The sequence below is a fragment of the Saimiri boliviensis genome, chromosome 1 (assembly GCF_048565385.1).
Source record: "Saimiri boliviensis isolate mSaiBol1 chromosome 1, mSaiBol1.pri, whole genome shotgun sequence".
NCBI lineage: Eukaryota > Metazoa > Chordata > Mammalia > Primates > Cebidae > Saimiri > Saimiri boliviensis.
This window is the reverse complement of record NC_133449.1, coordinates 268,486,770-268,511,807: the sequence shown is the minus strand read 5'-3', so window position 1 is coordinate 268,511,807 and position 25,038 is coordinate 268,486,770. Positions and strand designations below refer to the sequence as shown.

At 38.8% G+C, this 25,038-nt stretch overlaps 1 protein-coding gene across 3 annotated transcripts in view; it reads right to left on the bottom strand.

Annotated features, from left to right (window-relative positions):
• Window positions 1–25,038, bottom strand: part of ADAMTS12 (ADAM metallopeptidase with thrombospondin type 1 motif 12) — a 364,104-nt gene that overhangs the window by 85,199 nt on the left and 253,867 nt on the right. For all 3 annotated transcript variants that reach the window (XM_074386716.1, XM_003936214.4, XM_074386709.1), the window contains exons 8-13: window positions 21,769–21,912; window positions 21,236–21,380; window positions 16,204–16,296; window positions 14,602–14,747; window positions 10,417–10,586; window positions 3,753–3,886 (exon numbers count right to left, since the gene is read on the bottom strand). In XM_074386716.1, the coding sequence (XP_074242817.1) occupies window positions 3,753–3,886; window positions 10,417–10,586; window positions 14,602–14,747; window positions 16,204–16,296; window positions 21,236–21,380; window positions 21,769–21,912 (832 nt within the window). The remainder of the gene's footprint in view (window positions 1–3,752; window positions 3,887–10,416; window positions 10,587–14,601; window positions 14,748–16,203; window positions 16,297–21,235; window positions 21,381–21,768; window positions 21,913–25,038) is intronic.

Genomic DNA, 25,038 nt, shown 5'->3' with positions numbered 1-25,038 from the left:
ATTCCTTTTGTGATTTTCTTTCTTGTTTGGGAAGAATTGTGCCCAGATAGTTTTATTTCTTTTTTGATCTTTAAAGATCATTTTCTTTCTAACTGGAGAGCCACCTCAAATCTATTTAAAGTAAAAATGGTTTGAATCTGTTTTTAGAGAGATGGGAACTTGCTATTTTGCCCAGGCTGGAGTGCAGTAGTTATTCCCAGTCAACAGCCTTGAACTCCTGGCCTCCCACCTCACCTTCTGACTTGCTGGGACTGCAGGTACCACACCAGGCTTATTCTGAGTCTTTAAATACACCCTATACCAGCTAAGCAGAGAATGAATGCCCACTAATTGAAAATAGCTTCCTTCTTTAGGTTAACTGTCTTTAATTTCCTTTAGGTCCAAAGACTGTGCTGCTTGACCCAGTAGGGGAAACAAAAAAAGTGCTAAGAGATTTTTTTTTTTTTAAAGAAACAAAACTTAATTATGCTAATATCAATGGGAAAAAAAGCAATGCACAAAACAGGTGCCTTCAGTGACTACGAGTAAAATGCCAGCCCTTCACAAACAACACGTTTGCGTCCAGCTTGAGCATCCTCTAATAATCTGATCTTCACAACAGTATTTCCAGTGACCTTCATTCCTTCACTGATTTGGAATGAGCTAGGAAAATTGACTCTGAGGTGTATTAATTTTAAAGTATTTTCTTTAATCTTTACCAGCAGGGAAACAGATAGAAAAAATGTGAAGAATAAAGGAAATAAAGTCAGAAAAGCAAATATCTGAAGCCCAAGTCTTTCTTCTTGAATGGGTGGTAATATTTCTAAAGTAATATTTGCCTGCATAATGGAAAGACAAGGGTGGGGGGAAGGAGACACACCCATGTCCCACAGCATATTAAATGGGTTCTTTCAGAGACTCACCCAATTTAGTTTTCCTGTGAGTTGCATGCAGTACCATAAAAACTGAATTAAGTATACAACAGAGGGTCTGTGAAGACATAAACCAGTCCTTTCATTGCATATAAAACTTAAGGGGCTCTCAGGGGAAAGGAAACAAACTTCACTCCCCTCCTTCATCACACATGCTCTGGCAACATGGAAAGCCCACAACAGCACGCTCTTCTGCCTTCAGCAGAATCAGAGGTGGCTCCACTGCTGCCACCCAATGTGGAAAATGACTTCAGCATGACCCTTCTCTGATGTGACTCTGAAGAGGCCAGGCAATCACCCCAACAGGTAGTGTAGTGTGTTTGTGAAAAAAAAAATCGCTGTCATTTCCCATCTTATCATCAATTCTTGACCCCGAGACAATTGCACTGATGAGCATGCTACCTGGAGAATGACTTAGGGAAACCAGGTCCTTGCCTTTCTCTAGGCACTTAGCCCTCCTTGAGTGAATAAGTAAGAGATATCCCTATCAGTTCTCATTTTTTTTAATGAGACATTAATATGATTTTACTTTGCAGATTTTTAAGTTACTAAGAACTAAAATGTTAACTGATCTAATCCACCTGAATATGATCATTTCTTTCTAAAGTTCTTGGCGAAGGTAGAGACTAGGAGAATGTCTGGTTCGTTTCCAGCCAATGAAACTTAAAGTGTCAAGATACTTAGGGCAGAGCTGTACTATTAGGCTCATTTGATTGGCTTCAAGTAAGACAACCAATTTATAATGGTTCTCAATCCTGGCTACTTATTAGAATGGCCTGGAGAGCTTTTAGAAATTACTGATGTCTGGGGTCCATTTCAAATCTATTAATTCAGAATCTCTGGGATGTGTGGTCTGGGTATTGATGTTTTAAAATCTCCCCAGGTGATTCTTATATGCAGCTAGTTCTGAGGACTTCAGTCACTAAGGAGTAAATGTGATGTTGAAGTTATCTTTGAGATCTAAACAACTTTGCATTCATAGAAACAGAATCTTTAGCCTGTGATGGAAAACAGGTGCTTTGAAAAAATAAATGAAAATGCAACCACTAAGGGAAATATGCACCTTCTCAAGTGTGCTGAATATTTAGGGGTAAGAGACTGTCACAGGGAACTATTTTGTCCAGTGGAAAAAAATTATCATAAATACTTTTTTAAAAACAAAAGTTGCTGAGTTTACAAATCTGTTTTCTGAGAGTTTATTTTACACTGGGGCCTCTGTTAAGGGCTTAACATATATGACCAGTGAAAGTTGTCAGAATCAAAATGGAGCAACTAATGTTAAGAAAAAAATGTAAACGTAGCCAGGGAAGGATAGGAAGAATGAGTTCTCACCTTTTTATGCCTGATAATGTAGAAGGCTCTGCAAAAACCACACCCTTGCACAAAGGCTATTGTAACCTTACACAAAAAAATACTTTTGCAATGACATTTGCCCAGCAACTTCCTGAGCAACCTTGGATTGGTGTCACCCTTGTTATTGATCTCTGTAGAAAATAATAATTATTTAAAAACAATTTTGCAATCCTAACTTTTTTCTTTAAAAATTTTCATTTTCTATTAAAAACCTTTGTCTTCCTTCACCTTCCTAAGTATGCACATGATTAATTATGGTATACATATTCCTATCACAATGCACTACTTCCAAATAAGCTTCATTTTCTTTTGGAGAACCTCTCTCTGTTATTTAGATTAGCAGACCTAAGATTAAATAAATCTTTTGACAACTCCAGCTAGGTAGATACATAAAAGTATCCAAATTTTATGATAGAAAACTGAGTCTTAGAAAGACGTATAGGATCATACAGCTAGTAAATGATGGTATTGGGTTCATATTCTAAAACTCAGTGCTAAACCATTATGATTTACTAACTGATTAAAACATCTTCCTTTAAGGGATTAAAAACACTTTCTCTTTAAACTGAGATTTATGCTTGGTCATTGGATCAGAAATCCTGCTCCTCAGTTCCTTGTAAAATAAAATGCAAGCAACGAGAAGGAATTCTCTAATGGTTACATACTTAAAAGCACTAACACATCAGGTCTAATGAAGTGAGTGTGGAAAAATTACATAGAAATCAGAAGCCTGTTTTCTTTTTCTTTTTTTTTTTTTTTTTTGAGACGGAGTTTTTGCTCTTGTTACCCAGGCTGGAGTGCAATGGCGCGATCTCGGCTCACCGCAACCTCCGCCTCCTGGGTTCAAGCAATTCTCCTGCCTCAGCCTCCAGAGTAGCTGGGATTACAGGCACGCGCCACCATGCCCAGCTAATTTTTTGTATTTTTAGTAGAGACGGGGTTTCACCATGTTGACCGGGATGGTCTCGATCTCTCGACCTCATGATCCACCCGCCTCGGCCTCCCAAAGTGCTGGGATTACAGGCTTGAGCCACCGCGCCCGGCCAGAAGCCTGTTTTCTAACTGCTGTCATGCCATCTCTCTAGGAAGCTCATGTTGATACTCAATGGAGAATTAAATGTGAAAATGCTTTATGAAAATTACCATATAAACTATTATTAATTTCAGTTTTTCTCAAATTTAATGCCACTGAAATAATCTGGGCTGGCTTTGCCTGATAATTTTTCTTTTTCTGCTCAGTGTCTAAAATAATATCATAATGCACAGCAACTAATCAAGAAATAAAGATGACAGCAGAAGGAAAAAACTAATCTAAAAACTGACTTTGATGAACACTGAGAAGTCTTGGTTTTTTGTTTCATAAACTATATGTAAAAAAAGATATGAGGTGTAAATGCTGTGAAAGCACAAACTTAGAACATCTGACTTCCCAAATTAATAAAAATCATGATTTTGTAAAGTTGTAGATTAAGGAAACATACCCAATACCTTACATATGCCATTAATACAGACATTTCTGCTGTTGCCGCCTTCAAAGCAAGGGGTACCATCAATGACAGCATCCAGCATTTTCTCAGAAAACTTGCCATCTATGGGTCGGCAGTAGAGCTCACAAGGATGTGCTGAAGGGAAAAAAAGAAGGCAAATCTTTGCAAGTTAGCTTTTTAGCTCGGCCTCCCCTACCCAGGATTCCTCTATATTTATGACCCCCAAGTGTTATTTAATCTAGTGATCTCATCTTTTTACTTTCTTGAGACACATGCTGAAGTATGGGATTTTTCCATTTTCAATAAAAGTTTTATAATGAATTAAATGAAAAGATTGCTTTAAAATGTTCTGTTCTTTGCTGTAAATGATGACTCTTTTCTATTCAACATCAAATTGTGCTTATAAAAATAAGGCACTGGGCATCTGGGGTTAGCTTAGAAAATAAGTTATTGCAACCAGCCATGCAGGACTTCAGGCAAGCAGGATGCCTGCTCCTTTCTTGCAGCAAAGTAAGTAGCCGGCAGAGGACAGGCATCCTCTCCCATAGGGCCAGCTCATTGCTACCACAACCTCCATCACCACCAGCATAACCCTGCCCCAACAAATGTCCTCCTCCAGTCTAAGAGGTGCTTAGATTAACAACCATGTAGAAACATTTTTTGTTGAAGCTGAAGCCAACCTGCTTATCATAGTGATCCATCCCATCATCTTGGGTCCTACACTGAATCGAGTCTAAGGTTCAGTTTTCTACTTCATTGTGAATGAAGACAGGATAATCTAGAGCACAGGAACATTTACTTAATAAAATACAAACCCATATGTGTGTACACAGAATAACCAGAAAGATAGGTAACTCTCAAATCACAGGTTGCCTTAAAATTTTTAATAGCTAATATAGGTATATGATAAGAAGAATTCAAGTAATAATTTTCTTATGAATGTAATGAATGTTTTTCTTTAAGTGAGAAACACAATAATGTCTTCTTCAGAAGGGATTTCGGGGTCTCTTCCAGATGTATTTAGTATGGGCAGGGCTGTTAGTTGCTTCATCATGTGATCAGCTGAGGACTCAATGGTAACAGCCATAAGGCTATTCATCATGGGCCCACCCCACTGGAATGTGCACCAAATGCCAAGCCTGAGTGCACAGTGATAGCTGTGTCTGCTTGAGGATGCAATGATCCATGTGGCCAGGAAATGAAAATGCAAAACTCACACAAATATAACAATGAGCAAAAGCTCTGAATGCTGAAACTCTGAATAAACTTGAGACTGAGGTCAAAAATATCTGTTTAAAGCTTTAAAGGGATAAGTGAACCAGCTCCGAAGGAGAAAATTAGATATCACATGCTCTCACTTTTAAGTAAGAGCTAAACATTGGATATACATAGACATAAAGATGGAGATAGACTCTGGGGACTCCAAAATCAAGGAGGGTGGAAGGAGGGTGAGGGTTGAAAAATGACCTATTGGGTAGTGTTCAATATTTGGGTAATGGGTACACTCTAACAAGTACATGTTCCCCCAAATAAAAAAAAAAAGCTTCAAAGAGAAAGGTAAATGGAAATACACAAATAAAGAAAACTAACTGATTTCATATAAGGTGCAGTGGATAAGCTGTCTGACAAGATAGACAGGGTCAAAATGAGTTGAATAGATCACTGGACAAAGTGCCAGTGGAAAAGTGTCAAGACCCTGGGACAAAGCATGACTTGGGATTATTGTGTATCTCCATTTCTGGCAGCATTATTAGCTCTGTTACTGCCCAAACTGGAATATAAGTACTAGAGGGAGCAACCTGGGAATAATTCTGTTTTCCCAGGGATGAGAACATCAATCCAGATGCTGAATCCAAGGATTATTTTATTAAGACTTTGGTTTAAGCTTTAGAATTGGAGTTGGGATTTTGTATTTGGAATACATGAAGCAAAAACAGAAAGCAGCTTTGAATAATTCTGGAGCTTTTGTAGGACATCATCTGTTTCAAGGCTGCTGGGAACAGTTGGGACGGGAGCATGTTCATTGTGGCAATGGAATATTTATTCACAGAGTAATGGACAGATTCACTAAGTTGCATTGACATAATGGAATGCTATGCAGTCACTAAAAGGAGTGAGGTAAACCGTGATGCTATGATCTACTCAATGAATCAAGCTGTAGAATTGGCAAATTATGGTTCTATTTGTGTGCAAATGAAGACCTGCCGTTAGCATGGTTATCTTGCAGGAATACATTAAATGCAGTGGGATAAGAATTTATTTTTGTTTCATTCTATTATGTGCACTTGCATTTTTATAAGACACATATATTCCTTTTAATAATAATAAGTCTTGGTTCTCAAACCAGAAAACTGGAAAAATCTCCTTTCCTCAGCAATAATCATGACACATCTCCATGAAGAGAGGACCTAATTTCAAAACTTCCCTCCACCCTGTTTCCACAACACAGGACTAGTACATCCTTCAGGGTTAGACAGGTTAACTGAAGTATACTGCCCACAAGAAACACACATGTGTGTTGACTATAAGGATAGTGGTTTACTTAGTCTTAGAAATTATCTAGTAAATAACATTTGTGACAATGACAATGACAGCACAGATCCTCTGCTGTGATTCTCCCAGAGCTCCCAACACCATGACCTATAGGCATGCCTCAGGCCAGGGAGAACACCATGTTTGAAAGCAGCCATTTTAAATGGAAGGTTCAGTGCTATTCAAGCCTTTTATAAGGCTGAGCCTGAGGTCCTCCTTCTCTGTCCCCTCCTTCTCTGGCTGTTGTCTTTCACAGTGCTCTGGAAGGGCTCTGGTTATGTCATTAAGTTGTCCTGTGATACAGGGATCTGCAGGATGAGGCAAGGGTGGTAATGGATGGTCTTAATTCTCAGGAGTCATCACGGGTGTCAGATTCTCTGTGCCAGTCATCAACCTTGTTAAGTCTATCATCCCTATAGAGTTGAGTACTTTCCTTGTCTCACATTTATTCACCTGCCTTGACACATCCTTTTGTAGGGTCATGTAATTTTTTCCCCTCTAGCTTTCAAGTCCATTTATAATTCAGCTAAGTGAAAGCTCTAAAACTAATTTACCCTGAACTTTTACCCTCCCACTGTCTGATTAATCCTCTCAAAGGAGCTTAAGAAAAGAGGTGAACTTACTGAATCAAAGTTTGCATTTTCAATTTTGCGGAAACAGGATGGCTCAACATTTTGGATAATGATCTTCATAAATGATAGAAATGAAAGCTCTAACTGGCTAAGAAGGACAAAAATATTTCTTAGGCAAGGAAAAGTTTTGATGCATTTCATGTTTTGTGAATAGACTGGAATGTGAGTTTATCATTTCAAAGAATCCAGTTTCTAAACTCCATTCACATGCAGGGATTCGTGGGCATAACACCTGTGCTTTCGTCCAGGACCTCACACTTGCTTGAATGCCTTCATCTCTGTCTTGAAATTCTTAATCATTTTACCTTCGAACTTGTGTTCGGTAAGGGAAGACCAACAGGGGAAGGCAGTGAGCACACGAAGAGAAGGGATCTGTGGTGTGCACCCCTGCCGCTCCTCAACAGATCCCAAGAAATGCTAAATTTCAAAGCAAAAGGTGTAACTTAAAATATTTTGATGATGCAAGGAGTTATGTTTAACTTAAAAAGGAAGCTCAGCTTAATAACTAAAATCAAATCAGCTTGAGGGACAAAGCAAAAATGAAAACTTCTGACTCTGTATCACAGCCCTAAATCAGTCAAGTAATTACCAAGAGTCTGAACTCTTTGGCTAGTCTAAAATGGTATTCTTGTACTTTCTAATATGGTAATGCTATTGTAATCCCCACAATACATAGAAATATGTATTAGTGAAATATAAGAAGGCATTAAAATGAGCATATTCTATAGTAACCACAGACAGGTATAAAAACAAAAGTAGAAATAATTTTAAAAAATAAATTAAACCCTTTTCATTGATGTTTTATTTTTATTTTTCTGTAGAGGCAGGGTCTTCATAGGTCACTACGGCCTTGAACTTCTGCACTGAAGAAATCCTCTCACCTCAGCCTATGACTAGGTAGGATTACAGGTGTGTACCACTATGCCTGGCTGTGTTGACATTTTAGATTAGGCTAAGTGAAGTAACGAGTTTTCTATTTACTGTGTAGTTTTAAGTTCTGTCTTTTTGGTTAAGATGCCTAAGAAGTAAACTTTGAATCACAACTTTAATTATTTAAGCAATGTAATAATTAGTCATCAATGCTTAAATGTTTAGAAAACACTGGTTTTCAAGGGTAAGATTTATAGGTTTAATAAATTGAGCCTTAATCATACTACAAAGGGTGGTTAGGTTTTCCACCAGAGCTCCTGGCTTATGAAACAATGGAAGGTTTTAGAGACATGAGCATTGCCTTAGTGAAAATTCAAAAGTCGGTACACTGATAATAAGGAAATGAACTTCACCCAGCCCCTGTTTGTTTTCGTGCTTAACGATCAGGCTGCAGAGTCAGGCCTGGACTAACTCTTGGTTCTATCCTATAGTCTGAGTTTGGGCAAGTTACGTAGGACCTCTGAACCTATTAGCTCATCTCTAAAAATTGGGTCAAAAATAGCTTTCCTTGAAGGATTTTCTTGCGGAGATAAAATTAGAGAAAGTGTATAAAGTGTTTTGGGAAGTATCACTGTCCACTGAGGAGGAAGAAAACTCTGCTGTACATTTATTTCATCTTCTGATGATTTCTAAAAGGATGCCTGGGAGGCTGTAAGGCACTCAATATTTGGCACAGAAAAAATGCTCCATCCATCCTTGTTGACATGAACGACCTACTGCCAGGGATGCTGTTAACTAAGCAAATAGCAACTCTGTAGACAGAGCATAATGGGAAAAGTAATCAGTGTGCTGTTCAAGGTAGTAGCTATTGAGGTTAGCAGGTGAGTCATTATCTGCTAATGACCAAATAATAGCCTAGGAGTCTGTAAAGAAACTGCCTGGATAGAGGATCAATGCTGATTGATCGGGTAGGGAGTAAGGTCAGCGGTGGCAAACTTCATTTGAGTTAGAGCCGCAAATCAATCACTCTAGAGTGAGTGGAATTGATGTCTACTTGTATAACTCTCACTTCTTTAGTACCCTATTGCTATGCTAGTCAAAAAGTAGGCACATGATGAATGCCTGAAAACAAATGAAAAGCAAAGCTGAATCGAGTCTTTTTATTCCAAGTCCAGCTGCTTGAGCCATCAGAGTTAGATACACACAAATCCAACTATATGTCTGGTTGGATTACAGGGGGATCCCATACTAAGCACATGTGATACAGCTGGAGCAGCTATGCTCTCTTAGCTCTGACAGGCTGCTCATTCAGAGTTGACAGGACCACTGACCCGAATAGTTTTAACAAAATAGAAAATGTGCAGGATTTACATATAGATAGCACTGACTGGATGTACCTTTTGTCACTTGTTAGTTTTGGAGTATACCTGGGTATATGCATGAGTTTTCCTGAATTCAAATGCCTGACTCCAGAAGCTAAATTGCATCAATAACTGTAATGGTTTTCTCCTCTAGAGCATAAATAACACTGAACAATTAAGGGCAATCAATTGCTGTCCTTGATAACCCAGAACCATTGAGGTATCTTGGAGACCTGAGCTGAGCAGAGCACTGCAGTCTTTCCTTCGAAAGCTATTGCACAAGTCATTGTTCCAACAGCCAAAATACAAGATCCTCAAGTCTATGATTTTTCTTGTGTCTTGTCATACTGGATTTTCTGGGACTGAAAAATCACGAAAAAATTGATTAGTTATTCTTTACTATCTTGCCTTAAATTTCTTTGGCTTAGGAAAATCTTTTCTGCTTCATTTCCTAATCAGGTAACAACAAACAACACCAAATGTTATTTGATGTTGATTCCTAGCTGATGGTCATTGATTCCTCTTCATTTTAAGGAGAGAATGTGTAACTTACTCTGGAAGTTTTGCCAAGGCTGCTATTCCATTCTCCAACTCCATTATGTCCCCATCCTTGACTTGCAACATTGAGATGTTTGATTTTACTTTTACCCTCCTCGCACTCCTGTACATGCAAAATGCTAATTTCTGGCCCAGAGCTGGCTCCTGTTCATTCATTTCTATTATCTCGCCTTTCCTCCTGTTATTCTACTACTACTTGAAATAAGTCTATTTTGAATGCCTTCCCTTTTCTTTCTTCTGGTGGAAAGACTGCTCATGAAAGCATGAGCAGTCTTAAGAATCATCAAGTGCTTCACTGGAAGGCTTTTTTTTTTTTTTTTTGCAATTAGTCCATACCCACAATGACCTTGTCTTCTGAATTTCTGAATAAATCACCATCAGTTCCTCATGCCCATCAACAAGCAATTAGTTATTGAATTCCTCCATGCCCCATTAATTGCTCAGTTGCACCTCAGCAGTTTTGAAGTGAGTCACCATGTTTTATAAACTTCTTTTATCTCCCACAAAGCTCAGACAGAGTTGAATGTATTCAGCCTTCAGCATTTACTGATCAACTTAACCAGGTCGGCGTTTCCATCTTCTAAATTACAAAATTCCTGGTGGTAAAGTTTTCTTTGTTAAACTTTTTATATCATAGAAACCCTGACCGACATACAAAGGGTTTGAGAACGGCTGTTCCCTGTATCTGAGATACACTATTACAGCTCCTTACCTGGGTTAAAAATCGGAAACCAGTGGTAGAATTCATTCTTGTAGGGTACGGTGTCAAATTCACTGCACTGCATCTGCCGAAATGTTGGTGTATCTGAGCGACAGGGGTGGACGTTGCACAAGCGATAGCGTTTTCTTTCTCCAGTGCAATATTTCCCTCCAAACTTTGGTCTACAAATGAAATAGACAAGCTATTCTTTTAGTATGCTTAAAGGCCAACATTTTAATTTAAAACTTCCCTTGTATCTGGCCTTGACAAACGATGTCTCTCTATGCCCTCGAAACTTACCCTTTAAATAAATCATATTTTAGATATTTTTTCCTTGCCTGCCAACATTTCAGTCCTTGCTTATTTTGAAATAGTTTGTATACCATTTCCACCTGTATATCCTCCAGGTGAGCTGAAAAAGGGTACATCTTTTTTTTTTTTTTTTTTTTTTTCAAATAAGCTTCTTCCCTGATTCATATCTGGTGAGTTAAAAGTGGTCAGATTTCAGAATCATCCATCTTTGCCTTCCTTGAATCCCACAGTCAATCAGTTTCCTGGTCATCAGTTGTATATTTACATTTGTTTCTTCCTCCTCAACTCTGCAATAATCAAACCAGTCCAATTCTTATCTCCATTCCTATCCCCCCCGCCCACTTTTAAAATTAAACTCACAGTACACCCCATTATCAGGTTAAGATTTTCAGATTACCTTGTTATTTTAGTTTACTGTTTTAAAATCTGTAATGGCATCCAGTGGTCACATCAGCCAGCCTCTCGAGCTTGGCATTCAAAGCCCTCAAAATCCTGCCTTAGCTCACCTTAACAATTTACTTCCAACATTCTGTTTCATCTTACACTGTTCCAGTGGTGCCAACTGCCTGAAATAATATTTCTTTTCTGTACCGTTGGATAGAATTTTTTTCCTCCCTTAAAGTCTCCATATGTCTACATACTGCCCATGTTTGAAGAACCAAATAAATGCTACTTCCATCATGAATCCTACCTGGATTTCCACCAGAAGTAATTTTTTTCTCCTCTTAAATGACATTTGGTGTACCAGCTGCCTGAATGTCCTAAACTTATTATTGCCAAAGATAGTTCTTTGATGGCACCATCCAAGCTCTGTGTCCTCCGTGGTGCCTAAGAGTACTCTGGCACTTAACAAATATCCAATGAGTGAATAAGTTAATCTTATTTTAGAAAAATCACTCTTTGATTTTTCTTTCCTTTGTGATACACTTGAGGGTGTAGCAACCTTCCTATCAGGAAGAATGGATCACTCAAAATGAGAAACAGCATTCACAGCTCTCAGAGAGGTGATGAGACTAAGTATCCTTTGAGAGGTTCCCAGGCATGCTTTCTGGTCTCCATCTTGCCGCAGTATCTGAATCAGGGACTATGCCTCCTCCTGTTGCAGGAGTGCCAATAGCCTGGAGTTTGAACTTGGCATCACCTTTTTGTTAGATGAATCTGAACAAGTTACCTTGTTTCTCTGAGCCTCAGGTTTTTTTTTTTTTTTTTCATTTATAAAATGAGCATAATAGTTTTTATCTCACAAGTTGTGAGTACTGCATGAGACAATACACATACAGATTTAGTAGGGTAGCTAACACAGAATAAGAGCTCAATAACTGATAGCTTTTTATTTTTGGTTATTGTGAATAATAATCAACTGGTATTTATATGCTGTCATGTGCTCAACACCATGTCCATGGAGAAGAGAGTGCAAATGGAGGTTAAGCCATGCTCTATGCTTCCTAGAACTTAACAATTTAGTTGAGGAGAAAAAAGTAACCTATATAAGAAATGAGAGAAAATTTAAGACAGCAACTATGTATCCCAGACTGAAAGTATAATGAGAGTTTTGTGAAGGGAGAAAGCCACAGAAATGAGGCTAGTTGAGAAGGATTTACAGAAGGGCTTGTCCTGGAGAATGGTCCTGAAGGATGGCTGGAAAGTGGCTTCTCGGTGCAAAGGCAGAAGGCATGTCCAGTGAGCAGTCCAGATGAAATAATATTCCAGACACACAGAAAGCCAGAACATCTCCCAAGAGTACACCAGTGGTAGTGGCAGAGCCAAATTGGAAATGTCACCTTCCGTGATCCAAAGCCTGAGCTCTCATCCACTGTGTTACACCGCCTGACCGCAGAATCCTCAGAGACCAAGTCCTCAAATCCTGGCGTTCTTGTCAAGTTCTGGTTGCAGCTGTCATTCTTGTTGGTTCTGCTGTACTTTGTTCTCCTTGAATGCCCATGAGATTTTCTATACCTCCCCTCCCTCAATGTGGCCTGAGTAAGCTTCTGTTCCACACTCATGAAAGAGTGAAACAGCTTTGACCAAGGCGGTTCGCATAGTAGGCTCCTCATTTGTTGACCCCCTGTAGGAGGTACCAAGAATTGCCCATGATATTTAATGTTAGGATGATGAAGTGACACTCTATGATTTGATATCTCTCCAATTCATTTCCATCCAACCAGTATCACTGACAGTCTCTTATGAGCCAAACTCTGCTGGGTTCTCACTAGACAGTTGACCTACAGCAAAGATGCAGTCCAGAAGTCAGCTGGCTCATGCAGTGGCCTGAATCTGTGACTTGAATCACAGATCCAAATCTATGACTTAGTTTCACTGACAGTGTTCTAATGAATTTCAGCAAACCAGCAACGAAGAACAGGCATGTCCATTCACCCAAGGAGACTCTATGACAAACCGTGGCCTTGGAGATGAGAATTAGAACTTTCTCCTGAAGCCAAATTAGAGATTCATCCTTCAATTCCTCAACTAGCAGTTCCCTTCTCTGATAATCACAGGTCACTGACCAGCCTCCTAAGAAGGTTATACACTGGTGGTGGCAGAATATACAGCATTGATAATGAGTCCCAGAGCAAATTGCCTTTCTTTTCTGATTGCTCAAATGAAAACGGAAATCACATTTCTAGATTAGAGTGAAACAAACTATTAAATGACAATTTCTCTAAAAATAAAGTATTCTATGAGAAACGCTTGGTTTTGCATTTTGGAAGTCACAGAAACTCTATATTTAAATGAAAACAACTTTTATCAAAGGGCAAAATTTTTAAATAATTTTGTGAAGAATTTCCAAATGCATGCTTATAAGTGTGGTAAATGATAAAGATATAATAACTACCATTTATTGATACTTTATTGTGTAGTAGGTACTGTGTTAAATTCTTTACATGTACTAATTTATTAACCCTTAGAAAAAATATATTATAGTGTATATATGTATTATATATGTATTATATATACATGTATATATAATACATATATAAATACTATACATCTAGATAATACAGTTATTAACAAAAAAGAGAAATAATCTTTGGAACTGAGATACTGAAGGATAAAATCACTTTTATCGCTCGCCTTTTAAAAAATGTGACTTGCTCTTCGACGTAGATGAATGTAAATCTAACTCAACGAAACACTATTAATTTCCACTTAAAGAAGGCATCACATATACACTTTTAAGAAATTACTTAGGAAACAGTACATCAGAAATAATGAAATTAAGAATGTAATGTGTATTTGAAAAACAAGCAAGTTTAAATTTACCTCATATATAATAGTCATACAAATACAATATGTGAAAAATTGAGCAATTTGCTTAAAGAATTGAAAGTCTTTATAAAATAGCATTTACAGAATCTTTAACAGGCTACTAGGAACTTTAGGGTTTATAAAAATCCTTGTCTAAAAATACTAAAAATAATTATTCTAAAAAATGTACCTATTTTACTAGTTGCTTAAGGAAAGAAATATTCATAAAATTATATATTTATTATAAGTGAAAGCAAGCTATAATTTTATCAGCCAAATTGGGTTTCACTAATCTCTTACTGATAAAGTGGAGTTATTTAAAAAGATTTACTTGCATAATCTCCTAGAGGCTTTCACATATATTACACACTTAAAATAAATTTGCTTATTTCCCCAAATGATAAGATCAGCTTACTTATTCAAGATTTACTAAGAATCCAGTGCCAAGCCGTAATGAAACAAAACAAAACAGAACCAACATTTTTTCCTACTCTCTGTGAATCTTCTTGTTTCTTTTTGTCTTGGGGAACCCATTTAATTTCCCTTGAGGGGCTTGGGATCACTGAGGTCGTGCCATTCAAGATTGCCCTATCAAGCACGTGTGGAGGGAAGGGAAATCTATTTATCTGGACTTACTCAGGGTTGTTGCACAGCCTCTCTGCATTCTGGACTCCAGCCCCACAGGTCCTGGAACAGTGGGACCAGGGTGACCAGCGGCCCCAGCCTCCAGGAATGCTCTCTGGTTTCTTCCCCACTGTGATGCATTTGCCTGCCATACACCACTGGAAAGGGAAGAGGCAGGAGATGGATGTGTCAGGAAGGTTACCATAGCAAGCTGAGTCAAGAGCCCTGGAAGTCTAAACCCAATTCTCTGCAAGCAAGCGGGCTTTCTACAGTCACACATCAGATGTAAAACAAAGAAGGGCCCATACCAGTTTCTGCCAAGAAGGGCCCATACCGGTTTCTGCCAAGAGTCTTGGGTTTTAGACTCAGAGTTTCAGGAATGGAAGGAAATGTTATGCTGCCTAATTACAGCCTAATCACAGGAGTGCTACACAGTGTAGTTGGCAGATTGCACACAAGAATGTAAATCAACATCCTACTTCATTCACTCAGAAAGTCTTGTTATGAAAAGCATGTCAGCTTAGTATGCTTAGTAACATAGTTGCTTAGTAACATAGCTGATTTACTTTCTGGTGCAAGATCCTTATCTTGTTGCAACGACAATAGTTCACGCACTCGCACGGTGGATAGCACTTCTTTGTAGCTCTCTGGGTATTTAATGACTGCTACGGAGAACTCATCCTCCTGCAAAAAGTCCATTTCACTGCCCAAACACACTAGCTGTTAGGAAGTTCTTCATTATACCAAGAAAGAAATTCTGTTTTCCTTTAACTCTAACCGTTGTTTGCAGGTCTGGCTTTTCAAGCAAGTAGGAAAAAAATCAACTCTCTTCTCTCGTCAAGGCAATCCTTCCACAACTATCAGTTTAGGAGAGTGAATATATAAAAATGAAAACAAAGGGAAATGCTACATGGTTGTCATGAAAAGCCACATTTCCTGGAGGATTTGGACATGTTTTATTGCCTGATATCCTTTTTTTCCCCTCATTTTTTTTTCTGGCCACTATGTATTTTGTCAGGGTTCTCTAATCTCAGTGAGGGGTCCTGCCACACTCAAGCTGCATAAAGATGCCCACTAAACACATAAGCTCTAGGTCCACAAGACACCCAGTCCAGAGAGTATCAAACATCTCTGAGTTCTGAGGTGTCTGACTTTCCTGTTTCGTAAAGTAGCAGAACTTCAAGAAATGCAGTCATGTCAGATGATGAGAAAGAATGATAAGTGACCTAAATCTTGCATTTTTGGAAAGAAGAAGCCGCTGGCTTATCCTTTTCAGTCTTCAGTATGGGAGGAAAAAAGTCAAAAGAAAGGCTGATAGTAAGCTTAGAAAATGTTGACCACAAACTCCACAGAAGTCCATCAGGGAAAAATGAAACAGATGTTTTGCAAGTGAAGCTTGAAACTGGGCCTCAGCCCTCCTTAACTACCTGCTCTCAATGCAGGTTCACCAGGAGTGGTGATGTGGGGTGCTCTCCCCAAGCTGGTCTGACTGTGCGACCTCCATCCACTGCTCTTCCCCCAAAGACGGCTGCCCTCTAGGGCCTTCTCCTCAGCTCCTTCCAAGAACGCTGTGCCCACCGCCCTCCCACCTAATCTCTCAGCCTGACACATCACCTTCTTCTCACCACATTGAGTTCCATCTGCAGCAGCATCCAGCTTAGAGCGACAATAGCCTTTCACGGAGCACCACAGTGTCTGGCAGACATTCTAGAAAACAAATTGCACTTTTTAAGTATTTTCAATACTTATCCCAAAGCATTTCTATAATTACGGTAAAATATACACACTCACAATAAATGCCACTGCTGTTAGTGACTAGAGTGACAGACAGTAATCATTAGAGTTTTCAGGTCTTAACTTAGACTTTGTCATCATTCATAAACAATGGTCTAGAGATCCTACTAGGTAATACGGAAATGAGAGATAAAACCTGTTTTCTAAAAGTTGAGATGGTCATTTCTATAAGTTTGGCACAATATCCAGCACTCATTGCCCTTGGGAAGAGTAACTGTGGTTTGCCTATGAAATGTAAATCTAAACTGTGGCTGGAAGGCGACCTGATTACCAAGAGTTGGGGGTGGTTATAACTTGAGTCTGCTCAGTGAAGAAAATGGAAACTATTCCACTTAGATAGCCTCAGCTTGTTCACTTATTATCCAAAGTAGTCAGTGAGTCTCAGTTTCCAGGATGAGAATTGCATATTCCTTCTTATTTCTACCCCAGTGGGGACAAAGGAATGTTGGCAGGATTCTCAGATGTCATCTGAAATGGCTTAGCTGCTTCCATCTATATTAGTGTTTTCTTTCTGTCTACTCATCTTCCATTGTTTTATTCACTTATTGTGTTCTACATTGTATGTATTTTTTCATTACACAACTTCATATTTTAAGCCATTTTAGAAAATTATTAATCTTTCTCTCTCTAAATTTTGCCTCTCCTTTTGGAACTTGTAATTATTATTGATGGACCTTCTTATTTTGTGCTTTATGTTTCAACTTCACTTTCATATTCCCCAGCTCTCAATCTTCTTCTCTGTGAAAACTGAAGAAACTTCCTCCTCTATCATATACCCTTAAGAAACACCCATGTGGGATGGGAAGTAATTTTCTCAGCTGTAAATTCCAGTTGATTGATTTTCTTTTCAACTGTGTCAAGTCTGCTGTTTAATCCATCCACTGAATTTTTAAGTCAATAACCACACTTTTCATTTCCAGAAGTTGGATTTATTCTTCTGCATATCTGCCTTACATATATCTTATAGTATTTTTTCCTCATATCATAATTCATTCTTATATATCTATTTTATTATTCCTATATAAAAATTCAATTTTTGAAGGTTCTTGAGGACACATTGTGTCTTTTCACTTAGGTCAAGATAGATTATATTAGATTTTGAATTAGAGGCTGAATTATGAACTCATCTGAAGGGTGGCTTTTTCTATTGGGAGTTTTGTGCTGTCTTGGATATGTGTTGATTCCTCTGGGGCAGTTTCACCTTTATTTCCAGGCATCCACAGTATCTTCAGGCCAAATGTTGTGTTATTATTATTGCCATGGAGGTAATCAAGCTATACAGGGTACAGATTTAAACTCTAGATAAGCATGAGCATGGCCTGTAGTAAAGAATTTCTTAGTGAGAAAGTTATTTATCAGTATTTCCATGCACCCTCCCACTTCCCCACTAGAAAGCAGGCTGAGATAAAAGATGCTTCTCTGTCATCTTCCTTTCCTTTTGGTTGATTTCTTCTAGCTTATCCTTTCATTGAAGCATAACTCGTTGAGAATCACAGCTTCATGCAAAGGTCTTGGTTCTAAATCCTGGCCCTGCTCAAGGAGAATACGTAATTGTCTGTTCCAATTTGGATGTGAATACCCAAGCCCTTTTGTTATTTCCACCTCAGCCTCAATATCTATTCATGCTTGTCACTCCCCTTTTATTATTTTTCCCTTCTTTCTGAGGATTTCTTTTACTTTAAGTTCACTGAGCATTTAGAAAGGATGATGTGCTGGGTGAATGCTACACAGAAACTTTGTACTAATTCTTTTAATTTTTTAGAGTTTAAACAATTTCAAAATAAAAAGTTATAAGATGGATGATGCTACATTTTCTGGTATTTTAGCATGTCGTCAATATGGAAAATGATGAGGTTAACTTGGCTGCCATATAAAGGGATCTGAAGTCTTCATTCACTTCTCTATTGTGTGCCTATGATGTGCTGAGCATTGCTGAGTGTCAGGGACAAAAATTTCCTCAGAGAGCTGACATGGTAGGAAAGGAAACCGTTCAGTAAACAAGAATCTAAAATATAGTCTAATAAAGCTTTGACAAAGGAAGTTCAGCATAGGATATAAACAAATATTTAAGCTGAGACTCAGATGATGAGCAGAGGGATGGTTCTGAGGAACCAGAGTGTGCAGGGTTCTGGAGGTTGTGGAGAACCCAGCACTTTCAGAGAATGGAGGCTGTTATGACAGATAAACACAGACTGCAAAAGAGGAGCTGACCAGAGGTAACTAGGGTGTTCTGTTTCTAGCAAACAAGATACCCTGAAAACCCTTACCTCTATAAATCTTCTAAAATCCTGCATAAAATATTTTAAAAGTTTTAAGTGAATCCTTGAGTCACCAAGAAAGTAAAGAAACTCCCCAGAGGCTAAAAATGTAGCGGAAGTGTTAAGCTGGAGATGCAAATCTAGTCACTTAGATCTTAGATTTATTAGTCACTTAGATACTACGGACAATGCCTAGGTCCTGTGTGAAGTGGGAAGTGGGAGACGCCTGTTTCTTATTGGAGACCTTCATATAAGTCCATGAGTGAAAGGGTGACCTGAAAAAAATCTAGGTACACAGAAAACACTTCTGTTTTGATTTTAGCTCTAGAAGGAGTGGCCAAAAGTTACTCCTGAGAGTTGGTATCCATACTCGCCCCCATGCTGCTCATGAAGTCAACACAACATCAAGTCAATAGCATTTTAAATTGACCCAGAGATGAATTTCTCTGAAAGAATGTGCCAGCCATGTGAGTCCTAAAGGAAAACTGACATAAAGTTTTATAACTAAAAGCTCACAATAAAAGCAAAAATCACAAAAGGAAATACCACGTAATATATGAGAGCCAGAAGAAACTCCAAATAGGAGAAACAGAGGCACATAGATTCTGAACACTAAAAGTACTCACTATAAATTGCAAAGTAAGTATGTCATAGGTTATTAAAGAAATAAAAGATTACATCAAAAGTTTAAAATTAGGATCAAAATACCATGAAAATGAGAGAAAATTTTGAAAAGTAATCAAGTAGACTCCTATAAATAAAATATGGTAAGATTATAAAGTCAATAGGTAGGTTAAATATAATGCATAATTGGAAAAAATCAGAAGAGAGAACTAGCAAACTAGAAAATAAAGGTAACGAAATGATATAAAGTACAGAGATATAAAGAGATGAAAATATGAAGGAGAGATTTCCCAGATAGGGAAGATTAGTGATAAAGTTCCATATATACATAATCAGTACCAGACTAGAAGGGAAGGGCTAAAACAATATTCTAAAAACATAAGGCCAGAGAGCAGGAGGAGAGTGAACTCTGAACCCCCTTCTTAAGCCATTTCAGGAAATTCGTACTTTATTGCAAAAAAATGGGAAGGCCATGAGATATTCTACTCAAAGGGGAGTATTTATAAATCCATTTATAAATGGATTTCCATTTGTAAAGTTTACTTAGGCTGCATTTTGGGAAATGAATCAGAGTTAAGCATTCAGACTCTACCAATCAGGGAACTGCTGTAGTCATCTAGAAGCAGGTAGATTTTAGAAATATTTAGGCCAGGCTGGGTGGCTCACACCTGTAATCCCAGCATTTTGGGAGGCTGAGGCAGGTGGATCACCTGATGTAAGGAGTTCAAGACCAGCCTGACCATGGTGAAATGCTGTCTCTACTAAAAATACAAAAATTAGCCGGGCATGGTGGCAGGCGTCTGTAATCCCAGCTATTTGAGAGGCTGAGGCACAGGAATCATTTGAACAAGGGAGGCAGAGAGAGGTTACAGTGACCTGAGATCACACTACTGCACTCCAGCCAGGGCAACAGAGGGAGACTCTGTCTAAAGAAAAGAAATATTTAGGAGGCAGAACTGGCATAACTTGGTAGCCAGGTAGAAGTGAAGAGAGATTTTCGTATCTTTACCTTCTCTGCTACTTTGCTTGTTCTGTCTAAGCACAGTTATTTACAACCCCTTTTAGGTTTTTTTCTATGATTTGCTTTGAATTTCTCACTGTGTTAAAATTTTTATGCCTGCCTTCTCCACCATGAGCTCCTTGAGGGCAGAGACTTTGTCTTATTAATTTCTGAGTGCTTATCTTTTCTCCTTACTCAGTACGTAGCACAGAATCTGGCAGGGATTCAGCGAGATTTGCCTCATTCATATTTATGTGTTAACATGGATACTTCTGCATTGAAAGGAATGAATTTAGAGAATAGACAGGTTCCACATCATGAAGGACTGCCTCCAAAGGAGCTGGGACTTTATCCTGTGGTCATCGGGGACTCTAACAGCAGAGAAGACCATGGTTAGATTGTGGTTTTTAAAAGACAACTTGAGCAACAATTTGAATAGGAGGGAGACAAGGTGGGAGGTAATTACTAGCAAGGAAAGATGATGAGAGCCTGAACTGAGGCAGTGGCAGTGGTAAAGAAGAAGACTCTTCAAAAGATACGGTGTCAAATCCTGAGTTATCATTTGGATGTTGAAAATAAACGAGAAGAACGAACTGGTGAATAAATCTTATTTCTACCTTGGAATCTGCTGGTACTCTTCAGCCAGATGTGAAATTCAAGAAAGGGAGCAATTTTAGGGATTAAATTGGTTGCTATGGAGTCTGCAGGTGTGAATCACTGAATCCTGAAAATCACTGTGGAACTGTCTCAACCACCACCCAGTTGTAACGGAATGTAGGCTTCGTAGACTACCAAGGGGGCAATGTCAAGGAATATGACTCCAGCTTAATTGTTTTGCCTTACAGACACGCCTTGCCTTAAATATAAAGCTTCAGATTTCCAAATATTGCCCTGGCCCTTCCTTCAGCATGCTGGAGCTCTGAAGCCCTGCATATACCCAGCAAGTGGTACCAAGATAGCCAACACTTACTTCTACTTCCTGGCAGAAGGTAGCATTGGGTCCATACTGTAGCTGGCACTGGTGGTGAACATCGTAGATCACTCCTGGGGCAATGACCTTGGACCTCAAGCCTTTCTTTGTGGGTATGTCATCAAGACAGAAGCCCCAGCCTCGGCTGAAAACAAGTTAATGGAAATGAGAGGAGTTGTTTAGGAGTCCCTACTCTTGATGAGGTTTGAGTGACCACTTCTGACCTGTGTTGGTTGTTCCTGCCAGTTCCCAAGGACTTAATTCATAATTAGCTCATAAAAGGCTGTTTTGGGGCAGGAGCAATTGGGATGGGATAGGATGCTCACTTGGCTGTGGCCAGAGGGCGGGGCCCATCTAGACCTCAGGATCAGAATACAGAAGTGAAATCCGCCCCTTCTGATGCCACCCAGACACTGTGGCCTGTGGGATGGAACCCAGCCTTTTCCAGGCATCAGCTTCTCTGTGTAAAACTCAGTGCAGCTTCTGTGTTAAAGAGACTCAAGTGAGGGCATCATGAGACACATGTCACTTACTCCAAGAAGCGGGTGATGTACTCCTTGCTGCACTTGGACCACGTTAGCGGAGTGGGATCGTACTGTAGCTGGCGGGACATGATGTACGGGTGTCTGCCCACGGGCTCACAGTCATTTTCTTTCCCATCATGCTGGATGCCGAAGCTGGCAGGGAGGAACCAAGCACAATAAGAGCCAGCAGGCAGGCATTAAACAGCGAGAAAAACCACAGTTCCGCTAAGAGAATAATAACCCACAGAGAGCCACATTTGTACAGGAGGCAACTGTTTGCAAAGTGAGTCTTTGAAGTTGGAGGGGCATAGCTAATTTTCAAACTGAAAAGCACAGGGAACACTGTAGGCATGCTTTATGTCAAATATGCATCCATGGGGGCCATACAGCTAATTCAGAAACTTCTGCTTGGCAGAAGGCTAAGAGCTCTGTCTGGATTTCCTTCTATGAGTCAGGAGTCAGGAAGGCAAATCCTGCCCCCAGCTATTTGCTTTCTCCTGCTGCAGCAACCACAGCGCACAGAGCAAAAGAACAAAACCTTCCTTCTCCCTTTTGACCACAATTTAGGAGAGGGTATAAAAACAGAAGCCTCTGGGAGACTTTGTCAAAGCCTGTAAGATTTGAGGGATAGGTGTCTTTCTACTATTGCCACACGAGTCCTCCAATAGTGGACACATTAAGGAGGCCTCCTGATTCAGTGGTTAAGAGCTGGGTTTTTAAGACAGATTATCTGGATTTGAATTCCAGTCTTTCCACTTAAATGACCTATAAATTATCAAAACTTGCCTCATTTCCCTTTCCTGGAAGATGGGGTAGTCATCCTAGTGCTACAATGAGATCTGAAATTGAAAACCATTTAACAAGGCACCTGGCAGATAAGGGCTTTGTAAATGATATAATTTTTTAAAAATTGTTTTTTTTTTGAAATCATGATCTAGCTTATTTTCCTTTTCCATATGAAAAAGTTTAGACTTGGAGATTTGTCAAAAGTCATATAGCTTGTTAGTGGTAACTAAGTTTTAGACACAGATCTTTGTGCTCCTAACACAGTGCTCTTGTCCATGTGTCACTTGGTTTGTCCCCTGACCTTCCACTGCCAGGGCTGACCCAGTGAAGCAGCCTTGAAGGGCCTTAAAGAGCTTAACCATCCAACATGGCACAGGGGTTCCTGGGGGAAGAAGCCAACTCAGAAGCCTTTGTTTATAAGTTACGTTCTCAAGATCACCCAAAGATGCTTTCCAAAGATTCCCAGAACTCTCTCCACTGGGATGGACTTTGAGACACTGGACATTTAAACCTGAAGACATTGGCTTAAATTTCTAAATCTGTATGACCTTTTACTCTTTGTAGTGAAATTTAACTCCTCTGACTGGGAAGCTCATATATCCAACTTCTAATCACATTCAACATGAATACAAAACTCACAAAGAAGTCAGAGAATTATTGTACAAAGCTCTTACCACTCGCCCACAAGGAATACGATTCAATGGATTCAATGAAAGCTTCCTTCTGACCATGCTTTCCCTAGCCTGTTGCAAATCCAGCCCTACCAAGCTCATAAAGTACTCTACAAGTTTAACTGTTCAATAGTTAAAATTCTAAACTGCAAGCAAGGTTCTAAAAACCTACATGAATAATGATGATCCTCTTAGCTGTGGATATTTCGATATAGCAAGCCAAATAATCTAGGACCCTCACAAATGGATTTTTAAAGTTTTCTCTCAAAATAAAAGTAAAATTATTCACTTGGGTTGTAGTACAAGTTACTTTCTCCTTTGCATTATATACAATCAGTGATGAAACAAACAAGTTTGCAAAAAACAAAGTGATGTCTTTATTATTAAACTATGATGAGTGTCTTCTTGGGATATTGATTTGTTATATTTTTCTCCTTATGGGCTGTCCCAGGCCATTTCACTGATCTGCCCAATGTTTCTCAGTTTGGTCCACAGCTAATCATAATTATACAACTTAAGAAATAAATACCTGAGAGGCACCTTAACACTTTTTTTTTCTATTCTTGATTTTTACAGATTCGGGGGCGGGTACATGTGCAGACTTTTTACACAGATACATCGCATAAGGCTGAGGTTAGGGCTTAGTGTACCTATCACCCAAATGTGAACATTTCACCCAATAGGTAACTTTTCAATTCATTCTCCTCCTACCTTCCCCAGCTTTTGGTGTCCCCAGTTTTTACAATTTCCCTCTGTATGTCTATGCATACTCATTGTTCAGCTCCCACTTGCAAGTGGGAATACAAGGTATTTGATTTTCTACATTATTTTACTTAGACTAATGGCCCCCAACTTCATCTATGTTGATGCACAAGACATGTTTTCAATCTTTTTTTATGGCTGTGTAGTATTCCATGGTGTATGTATACCACATTTTCAGTATCCAATCATCTGTTGGTTGATTTCATGACTTTGCTATTGTACATAGTGCTGCTGCCATAAACATATGAGTGCAGGTATCTTTTTTACACAGTAATTTCTCTTCCTTTGGGTATATAACCAGTAGTGGGATTGCTGGGTTGAATGATAGCTCTAGTTTTAGTTCTTGAGAAATCTCCATTCTGTTCTCCATAGAGTTTGCGCTAATTTATAGTTCCAACCACAATGGTGTATAAGCATTATCTTTTGTCCACATCCTCACTGAAATCTGTCATTTTTTGATTTTTTCATAATAGCCATTCTGATTGGTGTGAGGTAGTACCTCCCTGTGGTTTTAATTTGCATTTCTCTGATGATCAGTGATGTTGAGGATTTTTTATATGTTTATTGACCACTTTTGTGTATTCTTTTGAGAAATGTCTGTTCATATTCTATTCCTACTTTTTAATGGTGGTTCTTGTTTTTTTTTCTTGTTCAGTTGTTTGAATTCCTAATAGATTCTGGATATTAGTCCTTTGTCGGATGTATCATTTACAAATATTTTCTCCACTCTCTAGGTTATCTGTTTACTCCATTGATTATTTCTTTTGCTACACAGAAGCTTTTTTGTTTAATGAAGTCCCATTTGGCATTTTTTGTTTTGTTGCATTTGCTTTTGAGGTCTTAGTCATAAATTCTTTGCTTGGGCCAATGTCTAAAAGAGTTTCTCCCAGGTTTTCTTCTAAGATTTTTGCAGTTTCAGGACTTACATTTAAGTCTTTGATCAATCTTGAGTTAGTTTTTGTATTTGGTGAGAGATAGGGATCCAGTTTTATTCTTCTACATGTGAATATCCAATCTTGCCAGCACCATTTATTAAATATGGTGTCCTTTCCCAATTGTA